This window comes from Loxodonta africana, chromosome 20 (genome assembly GCF_030014295.1).
Source record: "Loxodonta africana isolate mLoxAfr1 chromosome 20, mLoxAfr1.hap2, whole genome shotgun sequence".
Lineage (NCBI taxonomy): Eukaryota > Metazoa > Chordata > Mammalia > Proboscidea > Elephantidae > Loxodonta > Loxodonta africana.
This window is the reverse complement of record NC_087361.1, coordinates 15,056,651-15,073,917: the sequence shown is the minus strand read 5'-3', so window position 1 is coordinate 15,073,917 and position 17,267 is coordinate 15,056,651. Positions and strand designations below refer to the sequence as shown.

At 43.0% G+C, this 17,267-nt stretch overlaps 1 protein-coding gene across 2 annotated transcripts in view; it reads right to left on the bottom strand.

Moving 5' to 3' along the window:
- Positions 1-16,480, bottom strand: part of DCBLD2 (discoidin, CUB and LCCL domain containing 2) — a 110,117-nt gene extending 93,637 nt beyond the window's left edge. For both annotated transcript variants that reach the window (XM_023559024.2, XM_064273055.1), the window contains exon 1: positions 16,254-16,480. In XM_023559024.2, coding sequence (XP_023414792.2) covers positions 16,254-16,467 — 214 coding nt within the window. In that variant the 5' untranslated portion in view covers positions 16,468-16,480. The remainder of the gene's footprint in view (positions 1-16,253) is intronic.
- Positions 16,481-17,267: the final 787 nt, after the last annotated feature.

Here is a 17,267-nt window from a genome sequence, read left to right as displayed (position 1 = left end):
TACTACCGAGCAGCTAACCCATATAATATGTGCTCGATAAATGTCGGTGGGTGCTTCTACCCCTAAAAGATGAGAAAAGCATTTGCCCATCCTAAGCTTAACCAGTGCATCTGACTACAACCGGGCTGAACAATGTCCAGTTTACTTTAGAAAATTCATAGCAGCTCTAAAGTTTCAAGTGCGGAGGCTTGTGAAAAGTATAAATTCCTGAGAAAGTAATTCTCACTTCTCTCTTCTCCAGTGACATCTACTCCACATTAGTAACTCACGCTCTGAACCACAACTGGACTCTTTCTGCCATTATAGGAGATGATTCCCACCTGTGAGATCTTAAAATCTTTAATGTCTCACTGTTCTGGTCAGAGTCTCCTGACCTTTCAGCTCTCCTACACCCACTGCAGACTTTCTGTAAACTTGACTCCTCTCTTTTCCCCCAATCTATGAATCTCCTCTTGGCCTGATTTCTTTCCCTACTCATCTCCCATGCAATGCATTAACTACACTCTACCTGGCACCTTCACTTTCTAGCCCCCATGCCCTTCCCAAGCATCTACCTGGTAACCTCCCCCGCCAACCTCCCCTGCATCAAATGATGTCTCTTTCTCAAGGATCTGAGTACTGCTGGCAAAAGGAAAAGTCATAAAACCCAGGGGACAGGTTTCATTAGAGCTAATTCCACCACCTGTCTGTCAGTTTATCATACTATGGTGGCTTGCGTGTTGCTGTGATACAAGAAGCTATTCCACCGGTATTTCATACCAGCAGGGTCAACTACGAAGGACAGGTTTCAGTGGAGCTTCCAGACTAAGGTAGACTAGGAAGAAGGACCTGGCGGTCTACTGCTGAAAATATGGGCCAGTGAAAACTGCGTGAACTGTAAAAGAACACTGTCTGACATAGTAACGGAAGACGAGCTCTTCAGCTTGGAAGGCACTCAAAATACGACTGGGGAGGAGCTGCCTCCTCAGAGTAGAGTAGATCTTAATGATGTGAATGGAGTGAAGCTTTTGGGACCTTCATCTGCTGATGTGGCATAACTCAAAATGAGAAGAAACAGCTGCAAACATCCACTAATAATCAGAACATGGAATGTAAGAAGTTATGAATCTAGGAAAATTGGAAGTTGTCAAAAATTAAATGGAATGCATAAAAATCAATATCCTAGACATCAACGAGCTGAAATGGATTGGTATTGACCATTCTGAATTGGACAATCATATGGTCTACTATGCCAGGTATGACAAATTGAAGACAAACAGTGTTGCATTCATAATCAGAAAGAATATTTCAAGATCTATCCTGAAGGACAACACTGTCAGCATAATATCCATATGCCTACAGGGAAGACCCCTTAATACAGCTGTTATTCAAATTTACATACCAACCACTAAGGCCAAAGATGAAGAAACAAGATATTTATCAACTTCTGCAGTCTGAAACTGATCAAGCATGCAATCAAGAGGCATTGATAATTACTGGTCACTGGAACGTGAAAGGTGGAAACGAAGATCAGCAGTTCGAAAACATGGCCTTGGTGACAGAACTGATGCCAGAGATCGCATGACCAACAACTTATTCAGTACAAATACCTTTTTCAACAACATAAATGGTGACTATGCATGTGGACCTCACCGAATGGAATAAACAGGAATCAAATCGACTACATCTGTTAAGAGAGACAATGGAGAAGCCCTTTATCATCAGTCAGAACACCAGCAGGGGCCAACTGAGAAACAGGCCATCAACTACTCATACAGACATTCAAATTGGGAGCTGAAAAAATTAAAACAAGTCCACGAGAGACAAAGTTAGACCTTGAATATATTCCTCCTGAACTTAGAGACCATCTCAAGAATGACAACAAGGACATAATAATGAAAAAAACAAAAGGTCATTAAAAAGACAGGAAAAAAAGAAAAGACCAAAATGGATGTTAGAAGAGACTCTGAAACTTGCTCTTGAATGTAGAGCAGCTAAAATGAATGGAGGAAACGAGAAAGTAAAAGAGCTGATCAGAAGATTTCGAAGGGCAGCTTAAGAACACAAAGTATCATAATGAAATGTGCAAAGACCTGGAGTTAGAAAACCAAAAGGTAAGAACGCACCCAGCATTTCTCAAGCTGAAACAACTGAAGAAAAAATTCAGGCCTCAAGTTCCAATACTGAGGATTCTGTGGGCAAAAAACTGAATGACGCAGGAAGCATCAAAAGAAGATAAAAGGAATACACAGAATGACTGTATCAAAAAGTACTGGTTGACATTCAACCATTTCAGGAGGTAGCATATGATCAAGAACCAATGGTGCTGAGGGAAGAAGTCCAAGCTACACTGAAGGCATTGGCAAAAAACAAGGCTACAGGAATTGACAGAATATTAACTGAGATATTTCAACAAACAGATTCAGCACTGCAGGTGCTCGCTCGTCTATGGGAAGAATTTGGAAGATGGCTACCTGGCCTACCAACTGGAAGAAATCCATATTTATGTCTATTCCAAAGAAACGTGATCCAACCGAATGCAAAAGTTATCGAACAATATCATTAATATCACATACACCTAAAATTTTGCTGAAGACCACTCAAAAATGGTTGCAGTAGTACATTGACAAGGAACTACCAGAAATTCAAGCCAGAATCAAAAAAGGACATGGAAGAAGGGATACCACCGCTGATGTCAAATGGATCTTTGCTGAAAGCAGAGAATACTAGAAAGATGTTTATCTATGTTTTATTGACTATGTAAAGGCATTTGATTGTGTGGATCACAACAAATTATGGAGGACAATGTGAAGAATAGGAATTCCAGAACACTTAATTGCGCTCATAAAGAACCTGTACGTGGACAAAAAGTCAGTCCTTCGAACAGAACAAGGGGATACTGTGTGGTTTAAAATCAGGAAAGGTGTGCGTCAGGGTTGCATCCTTCTACCACATTGGTTTAATCTGTATGATGACCAAATAATCAGAGAAACTGGACTATATGAAGAACACAGGATCAGGACTGGAGGAAGACTCAGCTGATACAACCTTACTTGCTGAGAGCTAAGACGACTCGACTACAGCCTTCAGTATGGATTACACCTCAACACGTAACAAAAATTTTCATGACTGGACCAGTAAGCAACATGGTGATAAATGGAGAAAATATTGACGTTACTTAGAATCCACAACCAGATTCACAATCAACATCCATGGAAACAAAAAATCAAACGATATATTTCATTGGGCAAACCTGCTGCAAAAGACCTCTTCAAAGTGTTAAAAAGCACAGATGTCACCTTAAGGGCTCAGGCGCACCTGACCCAAGTCATGGTATTTTCAATTACCTCATATGCATGTGAAAGCTGGACAATAAATAAGGAAGGCCAAAAAGGAATTGATACATTTGAATTACAGTGTTGGCAAAGAATACTGTAATATACCATGGACTGCCAGAAGAACAAAAAAAAAAACTGTCTTGGAAGAAGTACAGCCAGAATGCTCCTTAAAAGAAAACGTGGTAAGACTTCATCTCACACTCTCTGGACACGTTATCAGGAAGGACCAGTCCCTGCAGAAAGACGTTATGCTTGGTAAAGCAGAGGGTCAGCAAAAAACAGGAAGACCCTCAATGAGATGTACTGACATGGTAGCTGCAACAATGGGCTCAAACACAGCAATGACTGTGAGGATGACACAGGACCAGGCAGTGTGTACGTTCTGTTGTAGACAGGGTCGCCATGAGTTGGAACTGACTGGAAGGCATCTAACAAAAACACCGGCGCTAATTAAAGGAAGGAGTCTCTGGCCCCATCTTCACAGATTCTAATAATGTCAGAAAAATTATACAAAATTTAGAAATAAGTTTTAAAAAAGTAAGCAGCATGTCCTTTAAAAGTAGTATGTCACAAAGCCACCCAAAGATAATAGAGCAAAATAGTTTAACTTGCCATTTTACTGATTAAAGGTGCCAGTGTTAGCGATACTGCAAGTTAGTGTCTAGGTTTTTGTCTGGTAGAGACACAGATAATTTCTCTGTGGTTGAAGAGGTAGTCCCAAACGTTACAATTTACGACCCTGTTGGTCATGAACTAGTTTTGGCCCTCTGATCAAGCAATCATATCATATCACTTTCTATATAAACACCTAGTTCTCAAATACTTATTGGACCAGTTTTAACATCTTACTGGCTTTGTCGTTAATTAATTGAATAAAATCTTTGACATGTATTCATTTTATATTTGCATGAGAATCACGATTTTGCCTTTTTTGTAAACCATAACCTATAAGGTGCATCTCCAGTGGGGCTTCGGATCTATGCTTTAACAAATCTTACAACAATAAGCATTAACAACAAAAAATCACAAAAAACCTCCTTCCACTGGGTGTGCTCCTAAGTCTACCACCTTCTTTCTCACTTATTCTTTCTTTTATAGCAATGTTTCTTCAAAGAGTAGTCTATCCTAAATGTCTCTTATTCTAGCTTCAATGTACTGCAATTCTGTTTCCAGACCTACCTCCTTTCCAATGAAATGATTCACTAAAGCAGTTGGTTTCCAAGCTGCCAAAGTCAATGGATACTTTTCCACCCTTGTCTTTTGTGAACTTTCTATAGCATCTGGCATTGCTGGTCCTTCTCTCCTTGCCATCCTCCCTTACTTCCTTTTTATCTTCTCTCTCTCCTTAAAACTCTCCTTTTGTCTTATTTCTTCCTTTAACCCTTAAGCTTCTACTTCTCAAGTACCTTATCTGGCTTACATTTCTACCACTCATTGTTAATACTGCTGTTCTTCCGAGATCTTTTCCTACTCTATGTACTTTACCTGGACAGTCTCACCTACTCCTGTAACATCAGTTACTGCCCAAATGGAGAAAGCTCCAAAGTGTAAAGCTTTACCTCCAACCTCTCTCCTAATCCTCGAACCTAGTATCCAATTACATATTAAACACCTCTGCTCAGAGGTTCCACAGAATTTCAAACTCAATGTATCCCAAGCATTCTATGAACGTCTTCCATGCGTCATGTACTATACTAAGGCAACAGTAAAAATGACAGACATGGCCCCTGTCCTTACAGGGTTTAAGGGTTAAGACAGACACAGCAAGTAATTTCAGTGATGATAACTGCTACAGGGAAGTAACGGGTGCTTTATGGTTGTGTGTATGTGTCTGTGTGTCAAATAAAGAGCAGTAAGCTTGGCAGAAATCTTGGAGGATGAGAGGCGTAGAGCAGGAAGAAGAAAATTCCACAAAGAAAAAACAGGATTTAACTGACTCCTTGCTCTCTTTTTCAAGTAACAAATTTAATTGGTCATTAAGTTTTATATTTTCTATCTCCTTAATATCTCTAAATTTAGACCCTCTGAACAAATACAGACCCTGACACTTACTGTCTAGGCTACTGCAGTAGTTCTCTAACAGGCTCCTATCTTTCTTCTAATTCACTGTCCACACTTATCTTATTCATTTAATGCTGCTGTAACAGAAAATCCACAAGTGGATGGCTTTAACAAAGAGAAATTTATTCTCTCACAGTTTAGGAGGCTAGAAGTCCAAATTTAGGGTGTCAGCACCAGGCGAAGGCCCTCTCTCTCCATTGGCTCTGGGGGGAGGTCCTTGTTATCAATCTTCCCCGGGTGAGGGAGCTTCTCAGCACAGGAACCTCAGGTACAAAGAACGCACTCTGCTCCTGGTGCTGCTTTCTTGGTGGCATAAGGTCCCCCTGTCTCTCTGTTTGATTCTCTCTTTTATATCTCAAAAGAGGTTGGCTTAAGTCACAGCCTAATCTTGTAGGCTGAGTCTTACTTCATTAACATAACTGCTGCTAATCCCACCTCATTAACATAATAGAGATAGAATTTACAACACATAGGAAAATCATACCAGTTGACAAAATGCTGGACAGTCACACAATACTGGGAATCATGGACTAGCCAAGGTGACACCCCGTTTTGGGAGACACGATTCAATTCATAAGAACAATCTTGCCGGTGTCCTTCTTAAACACCAACTGGGTTATGCAGGTCCATTACTTAAAAATACTTCAGCTGTTCTCCACTGATGATACTTAAAGCTTAAACTCCTCAGCAAGGCATACAAAGTCCGTTATAATCTGGCCCCTGATTCCCCTTCCAGTCTCATCTCCTGACTTGCTCCCACAATCTCTTTGTTCCAGCTGTGGAAATATGGGTGAGTCCCCACATACTCCACATTCTCTCACCTGTGCCACCACACATGCTCTCTCACTCTGCCAATTCATGCTGCCTCCTTCATAAAACCTTTCTGAACCCCCTGATCTTCCTCCCCATTCCCACTACCATAATCTCTCTACTGTACCTAAAAAAAAAACTATTGTCGTCAATTCCAACTCATATGCACAGAAATGAAAAATACTAGCCTCTTAATGTGTACTGCTGAATTTAAAATAATAAACCCAAACAAACCTTACATTATGGTAAGCAAGTGAAACAGTAGAAAGTACAGAGGCTCTGGAGTCAGAAAGCCATGCCAGCTTTTGAGATTCTGGGCACCTAACTTCTATAAACCTCCATTTCTTCACCTGTACATGGAAATAATTCTACTCATCTTCCTAGGTAAAGATAAAGGTTCAACAAGAATTTATGTAAATTATAGCAGATACTTTATAAGTGTGAATACTCTTTACCCTCGTAAAGGACACCTCTGTCTAGTGCCCCCCTCATTACTCTGCTGTTTCCCCACAGGTTTTATATTACCTCACACTCCTTGGCTAGTTGGCTGGTCCACAGTGGGTACTCACAGTGGGCCAATGAGTCCCTTCGATCCAATTTACGGACCTTGTACAATAGGGAAAATCCCAGAATCTCTCAGGTGTTGAAGCTGCAAACCTTAAGGTTTGCTGAGAGCAATGATTCCTAACATGTAGAAAAGGCCAGATTGAAGGAAGAGACAAAAATTAAGCAGAGCTTGTGGCGCCTGAGGTCCAGCTGCATTCATGCTCTCTCCTTGGCTTGGGTTAGTTCAGCTCTTAGGAAGACTCCACAAGTTATCTCATATTTTCATCTCTTTCCCTTCTGCCTTAGCACATCTGGATTTCTGTTTTCCACAACCTCAAGACCCACTGCCATCAAGTTGATTCCAAGTTACAGCGACCTTACAGGACAGGGTAGAACTGCCCCGTAGGGCTTCCGAGACTATAATCTCTAGGGAAGCAGAGTGCTACATCTTTTTCCCATGAAGTCGCCAGCAGGTTTGAATTACCGGCCTTCCGGTTAGAACCCAAGTGCCACCAGAGCTCCGCACAACCTCAAGATTCCTAATTAAAACATTCTTCTCAATTATGAGCCTAAGAGACAGAAAGAGCCACATGAACCAGAGACTACATCATCCTGAGACCAGGAGAACTAGATGGTGCCCGGCTACAACCGATGACTGCCCTGACAGGGAACACAACAGAGAACCCCTGAGGGAGCAGGAGAGCAGTGGGATGCAGACCTCAAATTCTCATAAGATCAGACTTAATCGTCTGACTGAGACTAGAAGGACCCCAGTGGTCATGGTCCCCAGACCTTCTGTTGGCCCAGGATGGGAACCATTCCCAAAGCCAACTCTTCAGATATGGATTGGACTGGACAATGGGTTGGAGAGGGATGCTGGTGAGAAGTGAGCTTCTTGGATCAGGTGGACACTTGAGACTATGTTGGCATCTCCTGCCTGCAGGGGAGATGAGAGGGTGGAGGGGGTTAGAAGCTGGCCAAAAGGACATGAAAAGTGAGTGGAGGGAGAGAGTGGGCTGTCTCATTAGCAGGAGAGTAATTCCGAGTGTGTAGCAAGGTGTATATGGGTTTTTGTGTGAGAGACTGACTTGATTTGTAAACTTTCACTTAAAGCACAATAAAAATTACAAAAAAACAAAAAAAAATCCTTCTCTCCATCCATGCAACAGAATGCCAACCTCACATCCAGACCTATGAATTAGCTTCCAAGACCTAAAGAAAACCAGAAACAAGGGCACGCCAGGAGAGAAGAGGTATGACCATGAACCTGAGAATGGTCTGAGACTGTGGAGAGCAAAGAAAGTAGAAACAATTGAAAAGGTATTAAGTTGGAGAGACAGAGTGGAGGTTAAAAGGGAGGTGAGAAAAGGCAACACTAAGGTTTGGGTGGGCTGAAGGCCAGCAAAGGACAAATAATGTGAAAATCAGCCTCCTACTGCATGGTCTGCTACCTCTCATGGAGCTAGGGGTAGGCCCTTAAAGCAGAGCTCCCCTAAACGATAAGTGGGATGAGGACAGGGCACAGAAAGATGGAAAGGAGATTTTAAATGCAAAGCAGGGGAAAGAGAAACAATTTTTATCAGTTAACATACTGAGTCACTCATTTAAGAAAAATTCACTTACCACCCAAACAGATTTTTTCCCAGCCCTTACACATTCTAAAAAGAGAGGAGTTGTATATTTAAAAACATTTAGAGTGATTTAAGTGCATCCCAAAAGTCAACATGGCTAGGATTTAAACACAGGTATGTCTGACTCCGTACTTTCAATGACCACTGGGACAGAAAAGAATAACAAGAGACAAAGTACCCCGATTTTGCAGAGTAAAAAACAAAAACAAAACTGACAGTAGAAAAAAACAGTTTCAGTAGAGCAGAACCTTGACTACAAGGGTTTAAAAATAAATTCATCATTTAACAAATATTTGCTGTGTGCCAGACACAAAGAAAATGTACGGCAGAGACGAAGGCTACTTTTTAGGAAGTATGTCACTGAACAAAAGCAGAAAAATATAATGTACCTGGGAAGCAAAGAGTTGAAAAGAAAGATGCATAAACCAGTGGCCTTCTGAGTGTGTTTCCAGATACAGGGTAAGAGGTACCATAGGAGCTAAAAGTATACTAAAGCAAAGCTCATATTCCCTGATGGAGCAAGCTCTGGACAAGGTGGAAGAGATGGCTTCAGGAAGTAGGGAAAGTGAGGCAGGAGGCAGTCATGTGATAAGGGGATGAGGAACAGGGCAGGAGTTCAGCTCTACAAATCAGCTCTATTAAAAAGGGATCGTCAAAATGCTGCTACTGAGCAGCCATCCTCCTTTCAGATCTGATTAACCAACGGCTAGTTGCCGTTGAGTCAATCCCAAGACATGATGCATGATCCCGTGCATGTCAGAGTACAGCTGTGCTCCATAGGGTTTTCAATGGCTAGTTTTTTGGAAGTAGATCACCAGGCTTTTCTTCAGAGGTGCCTCTGGGTGGAATTGAACCTCCAACCTCTTGCTTAGCAGTTGTGTACACCTAATTTGTAGTTGGAAACCCTGATGGCGTAGTGATTAAATGTTACGGCTGCTAACCAAGAGGTCAGCAGTTCGAATCTGCCAGGCACTCTTTGGAAACTCTATGGGGCAGTTCTATTCTGTTCTGAAAGTTTGCTATGAGTCGCAATCAACTTGAAGGCAATGGGTTTTGGGTTTGGGAAGCATAGTGGCCACGTGACTATCTCCAGTAACTGAGCTATCCAGAGCCAAAGAAAACAGACAATGAGGACTGGCACCTAGGCCCAGTTTGGAAACTGTCAGGGACCAGGGGAAGAACATCACTGAGATGATGGGCAAGGAAAGAAGACAAGGGCATTCCAAGTACAGAAAACCGTATATAAGTAAAGATCAGTAGATGCAACAAGGCAAAAAGGCATGAAATGACAGTGTTATCAGAGGAACCAAAAGTACTGTAGCTCAGTCTAACATCTGAGGTATAAACTGTGAGGCGCCCTGACATAAGATTAGGTCAGAGAGGAAGGGAGGAACCAGATTGTGAAAAATAGCACATAAATTACATACAAAGAAGTTTGGACTGCATCTTTTAGGTACTGAGGGGCTGCTGGCCATACCATGGAAGTCATTAACACAGCCCCAAGAAAGCGGTTTTCCAGTGTCTAGAACCCTAGCTGGCCCACAATAACTAGTCAACAAATATCTGCCCAATGACTGGGCAGGGGTGCAGGGTGCAGGGCTGAAGGAGGATACAGGGGGCAGAAGCAGAGCCTGAAAGGCTTGCTGTCCCTGAAGTAAGACAGCATTCACGCTCTCCTGCTTCCTGACTCTCTGCCACTCTCAGATTGTGCTCTTTACCCCTCGAATGTCTGCCCTCCCTGTGGTCTAGAAACCTGGCAATCTTTCAAAGCCCATCCACCTAAAACCAGTTTATCCACAAGGCTGCTCCTGCTTCTCTGGGTGTTGTGAGCTCGCCCTCCCTCACCAGCCCACAGCCCTGTGCACATTTCCTGGGTTATTTTTACACACTGTATATATTCCAACTAGGAGGTAATTATTTCCCCAATTAGGCTGTAGGTTTTCTAAAGATAATGCCAACCAACATTCCACTCTTCTCCGAATGTTCCAGGACTTACTGACATATGTGCACACTCCCCGGGAGCTTACAGTCGGTAGCCCTTTACACTGATAGTTCTTAACGAGAGAATGATACGGGTATCTTCTCTTTGCTCCCAAGCAGTTCAGCTCTGACTGCAAATGTGCAGGCATCCTGCTCAACAAAAGCCCTGCACTGAACTTTGGGCCCACTCTCCTTAGGAAGCAGTTGATGGGAGCCTGCACCTTGGAGGCTTCCCCATAATTTCAGTAGCTAATCAAAGTTCTTCCAATGCCTACCTTTCAGAGTGGAGAGAGAGATGATACACACTTGATGTTTTTAGCAGCCCTCAGAGATCAGCCTAGGATCCTGTCTGCTTGGTATGCAGTAAATACTAGTTTATTTGAATATCTGCATTTGTCTTCATGGATTACAAGAATTTAACCTACATAATGATCTGCGGAATTAGAATGACTTAGGTCTCTAAGATAACATACGGAAGTGACACACTTTCTGAAAAGATTCTATGCAGAATGAAGAATTTAATCAAATGAAATAAAGAAAACAGTGCAACAGCAGCTCTGAATGATAAAGTAATTACTTCATAAATAACGAATGTCTTGCGACCAATTTTTACATTTTTGAAATTTCTGCCTTGCTGTATGTCACAGGGATGCTTGTATGTGCTGAACTGGACTATAAACTGTTTAACATGATATGTCTACAGAATGTAACAAACCAGTACTAAAATTATGACTATGTGACTATGGAGTAGAAAAGAACATAAAAAAATTTAAGTTGATAGGTTATGGCGTAGAATTGTGGATAATTACCATCTAAGTTACTGGTTTTGGGTAACTGTCATTGTCATCGGAACAATATTTTTAAAATAAATACAAAGTGCTATGGCCACAAGGTTGTTATAAATCAAATCCACATGCCACACAAGAAAAATTGCCAAGCTGTCTCCCATCATATGTCAACATTCACGTTTATCAAAATCACTATCTCTATGAAGCTTTTCCCAATCCTTTTAATCTTATGTCATCATTCCACGTTCTTCCAACTAATGAAGAAGTGGAAGTAGAAACTCTACCTGCATACATTCAATTAATGCCCAATATTACTACCTGAGGGGCCCTGGTGGCACAGTGGTTAAGCATTTGGCTGCTAACTAAAAACATCAGCAGTTCGAATCCAACAGCCGATCTTTGGAAACTTTGCAGGGCAGTTTTACTCTGTCCCATAGGGTTGCAATGAGCTGGAATCGACTCGACGGCAACAGGCTTGGTTTTTTTGGTTTATAACTACCTCAGTGTTCATACCTCAGCCCATTTTGTTAAGTATAGTCCTTAAACGGAAAATCTACCCCCATGTAAATCAACCTTTCCTCGTCCATCTTCACTCAAATTCTAGTACCGGTACTGTCACTTACAGCAATTTCACCACTTAAGTTTTTTCCCCATGATGTTGTTCTAGACTAAAGCACAGATGTTCAAACAGAATTACTAACTATGTCCAGAGGAAAATAATGTTTTGTGTTTGCTTGTAACATAGGGGGATATACCCAAAAAAACAACTGACACATAACTTTACTATTAGTCTTTCATTTACATGTTTCAAAAATGTGGATCTTAAATTTCATCATTAGCACATGTGGAATGTGTGCTGTCTGTAATTTCCACTGGGCAAAATTAATCAGATATACAGCCAAAAAAGGATGCCTTGATTCCGCCTCTGAATAAAACTACAGGAAAGAGCTCTAATGTTTTATCAGACCAAGAAAAGACGATGGAAATTCTAAATTAACCAGTGTCAATATGAGATAAGCTCTTCATTTCTGACAGTTTACAACTATTGTTCAAAAAATATTTCCCTGCATCACAGGCAAATAAAGGCATTACTTCACAGAATCCAAACTTTTTTTCACACATTAGTTCCAAATTTTACTGTGGAAATGAATGATTATTTTAAAGTGAGAACCTACTTTGTTTCACGTTTTTATTAAATTCACAAACAAAAATCAATGCCTTCACGAACACTTAATGAATGGATTTCTAAAATTAATTCTCTGTGTTTTATCATGTACAGGTCATATTCTAACCCAGAAGGTAGATAAGCCCTTCTTGATACAAATGAGAAAGCTGAGTTTATGAGAGCTCAAACTCCTAGTCATAATGAAAACCAGAGACAGAAATTCATTCATAGTAGACTACCGACCTCGTATTAAGTAGACTTATTACAGTAGGAAATATGCCATCAGCATAAGTTTCCACCATTTAAGGTTTTTAGAAAGACATACATTTTATAGAATAAAAAAAAAGATTTTGAAGATAAACTTTTCTTGGTATCAAACTTAGAACTCAAAAGTGTATGATTATAAGCCATATTTAAAACATCAATATAATAAATGTGAATAAATAGAATCCATAAATTTATTAGCAAAATAAGATTGGTTAAAATACATCTTTGCTGTGAAAGGTCTTCAGGCCACAGATAAATTTTATTCTGAGCCAGATAAAGAGAAAAAGCTTGCTCAGGAATAGCAAAGCACGGCATTAATGGGAATGAGGCTAATATCTTTTGCTATCTATTTCAAAACGATGTCTGCAAGATCAAAAATCCCTGAGGCAGAGCTCTATCTCAAAATACCTATTAAATACATTTCTACCGAGGCTGGCTGAAAAAAAAAAAGTCTACGTGTCAAAAACCATTTTTCCACATTTTTTATTCTATCTGCAAACTATACACGCAAATTATAGAAAAAATGGAAAAGTGTAAAGAAGAAATTACTCAAAATCCTACCACCAAAAGACAGTAACTGTTGACGTTTTATTACCATTTTCCTCCTAAGGCTTCTTACAGAAAAGAGTAAAAACTCCAGCTTATAACTTCACATTACAGTAAGTGTACACTCCCATTCATAAATATTCTACAGGTCTTGAAATGCATTACTTCTCATTCTCAAACGTGACCTGTTTTCAGGTCACGTGAGGGAATACCAGTGGTCACTGAAGCATGTGTCACGTTGCTAAGACCCTGGTTTAAAAGCCATCCTACCACAGACCGCACCAGGTTCTCTCGGGAGCAAAAAACAATTTTAAAGTTAGGGAATTCAAATCTCACACAAATCCTGAGCTTGCAAATGAGGTACACCTAATTGGCCCTCTATCAATTTAGAAGCTCAGGATTAATAGTAATCATTTATAAATATATTATGCTTTCCCCTTGACACTATTACAAAGCTCCTTGACACCATCATTTCATCTTCATTAAAGCTACGAGAAAGGTATGAGATAGGATACTTCTCAGATCACCAATACAGAAAACCAAGGTACAAAGAGATTAAATGACTTAAAATTTATCCAATCAGCTTAAAATATAAGAACTAGAAATCAGGCCTTTTAATGAACAGCATCATTTTCTATTTGCGTTAATCTACACTGAAATCTATGTAAGACGACACTATGAAGGAGAAAAAAATTGTTAAATATTAGACTGGGCTTGAGAAATTCTAAAATCAAGGCATGATTCTGGGGGGAAGGCATGTAACTCATTCTATACCATAACAAGATTTTTAACAATAATACGAACACCTGCAGGTGTAAAATAAGCAAAAACATTTGGAACATTCTGCTTATAGAAACATTCCTTTCAGTATCAAGGTAACTTAAATTCTTTGTTTCAGTTTCTTTATCTTTGAAATGGGATGTTGTTGTTAGTTGCCACTGAGTCAATTCCAAATGGGGCTGGCGAGACTTATCTCACGGTTGCGGTGCAGACTGAGTTGGTGTACATAAACCTCTTAGAACTGTGCCTGGCACAAAGTAAAGCTTAAATAAGTGTTTGGCTACAAGAGGGAAGGCCAGAAAATTCACATCCCCCTTCTACGAATTGCCATTGGCGTTGTTGTCAGGTGCTGAGCTGCTTAGTTGGCTCCAACTTATAGGCACCTCTTGAACAACAGAAGGAAACACTGCCCAGTCCTGCATGATCCTCACAATCGTTGTTCTGTTTGCTCCCACTGCTGCAGCCACTGTGTCAATCCATCTCGTTAACTGTCGTCTTCTTTTTCACTGACCCTCTGCTTTACCAAGCATGATGTCCTTCTCCAGGGACTAGTCCCTCCTGATAAGGTGTCCAAAGTAAGTGAGACGGAGTCTCGCCACGCTCTCTTCTAAGGCGCATTCTGGCTGTACTTCTTCTAAGACAGATTTGTTCGTTCTTCTGGCAGTCCTCCACGGTATATTCGATATTGTTCACCAATACCAAAATTCAAAGGCAGGAACTCTTCTTCGGTCTTCCTTATTCACTGTCCAGCTTTCACATGCATATGAGGTGCATGGCTTAGGTCACACGTGCCTTAGTCCTCAAGCAGACATCTTCACTTTTTAACATTTTAAAGAGGTCTTTTGTAGTAGATCTGCCCAATACATCCTTGAATTTCTTAACTGCTGCTTCCATGGGCAAATAAGTGTTAGTCATGTAAAACCTTGTGGGTTCCTTATTTGTTTGTTTTTTCAACCAGGAGCTAAACACAGAGGCTCTAAAACTTCAAGGAAGGAAAGCATTTCATACTCTCTTGAATTTATTAAGTACTGATGTTCACCAGGAGCCCTAAGTGGCCCAGTGGTTAAGAGCTTTGCTACTAACCAAAAGATCGGCAGTTCAAATCCAGCAGGTGCTCCCTGGAAACCCTATGGGGCAGTTCTACGCTGTCCACAGGGTCGCTGTGAGTTGGAATCAACTCGACAGCAACAAGTTTAGTTTAACGGGTTTGATGTTCAATAATTCATTTCAGAGGATAATACCACTAAAACCTGAATATGAGGTATTTAGGTATATTTCTACCCACAAAATTTTAAACTATATTGCCTAGAAACGAGCCTACATCTAAAGAGGTCAGTTTACCAAATACGTTTTCTGGTCATAATCAGATAGATCACACTTGCACATGCCTGTCAAAGTTTCAGCACCTTCACAATGACAGGCTTATGGCCACGATTCCATACCCGGCTGAAAACCATGTTAGAGCAACAGTAAGCTGGACTTAAAGCTGAAGATGAATTTGAAAAAGAAAAAATTCATCCCAGTCAATACATAACAATTATTATCCTTCTCATTCCAATTAAGTAGGTAACGCAGTGGGAAAGCGTGTTCTGTGTTACCAAAGTGATTTCAAAACTGTGGTAGTACTACAAGGGGGAAAAATTAGTCCTGCATTCTCTTTCCATTATGATGATTATTCAGTAAACAGTTCTACTTGCTTCCGGGATAGATTTTTCGAGGATTATAGGTGGAAAAAAAGTTTTGTCATTTTCTGGAAAGGTTTACCCTTTAACATGGAACGCTCCATTGGGGCAACATAACACTTTAACTTGGCTCAGACCCAGTGACCCAGATAATCTAGACGACCATCCTTATGGACAAGCAGGGACTGTAAAGGACATGTTCTGAATTCAAGGCTTAAAGACTGCCAGAATCGATTTCATTCGCTTTAGAAGCTGAGCACTTTCACAAAGGATAACTATCACTACTTGTCTTTAATCCGTTCACGATGCCATTTAACTTTCTTGCCTTTTTACTCAGTCCATCCATTCACCTGGCCTAACTTTAAAAGTCACATCGCCACACATTCTCTCCTCCCAAAGGCTCTCCCCAGCAGCAGAATCCAACACTAAAGAAGTGGCCAAAACAGCAGGGTCCCATTTTCCTCTTTTGAGAGAAATGAATGGCCTTGTCAAAAAGTAAAGCCGCGCCGACTTGGGGAACAGGCGGACAGAGCCCACCTTTTCAACTCAAGCCCGCCGCTGGCCCGCCAGCCTGGCCGCGCACCCGGGCGCACGCACCTCCCCGGCGCCGCCTGCAGGTCCGGCTCCAGGCCGGGAGAGGTGCGCCCCGAGCTGCCCCGCACTCCCCCGGGACCACTCACCTTGCTGGGCACCGGCGTCCTCGAGCAGCAGGAGAATGAGTACGAGCAGGAGGAACAGGGGCATGGAGGAGGACGAGGAGGAGGAGTTGGAGCCGGGAGGAAGGGAGCGGGAGCTGGAGAGCGAGAGCGCGGCCCGGGCGGGGGCGGCGGCCGCGGCCCGAACTCCGGGGCGCTGCGGGCTGCGCCCGGCTCTCAGCACAGCCCGGCGCGCCATCGCCGCTGCCGGCAGTCCGCCTGCATAGTGGGCGCCCCGGGGCCACGGCAGCCAGCGAGGCGGCGGCGGCGGCGGGAGAGCAAGGGGCAGCGCGCGCCTCGCCCCGCGCCGGGACCCCCTCCGCCCCTCACCCCGCTTTCGCCTCCTCGTTCGTCCCTTCCCTCCGCTCCCCGCCCCGAGAGCCCAGGCGGAGCGCAGGGGAGGGGAGGGAAGGAAGCCGGGAGGTTGAGCCGCTAAGGACCGCCGCGGCGGAGCTGGGGGACGCACCTCCCGGGCCGCACTCTCGCCCGAACCCCGGCTCGCCGCGCTCGCCCGCGGCTTTGGCTAGCAAGCTGGCAGGCGGGCTGCCAGCTCCCTCGCGCTCCCTCTCGCGCGCGCAGGCCACGCCTCCTCAGCCCGCCAAGGCCAATCCGCAGTCGGCTTTGGTCCGTCGGCCTCCGCGCCACCCAATCAACACGCTCCCTCTTCGGTCGGCCCGCTAGCTCCCCGACCCACCGTTGGAGCTCCACCGCCCCTCATCTCTCTCCTCCAATCCCCTTTGGTCTTGGGAAGCGTCCCACCCTCCTACTCCAGCCCCGGTCCCGCCCCGCGCCCTGGCCCCCGAGGCCCCCGCCGGCTCGCGCGCCTGTTATTGTTGGGACCGCTGCCCAAGCTGGTCCCGCCGAGGCCGTCGCTCGCTCCGGTCAATGACTTCCGGGACTTCCCCTCATCCTGCTCTCCCTGCTCCTCCGGCCCAGCTTGCTCATCGCTCCACCCCGCTGCACATCAGGCCACTGGAGGGGGTGGGAAACCTGGATCCT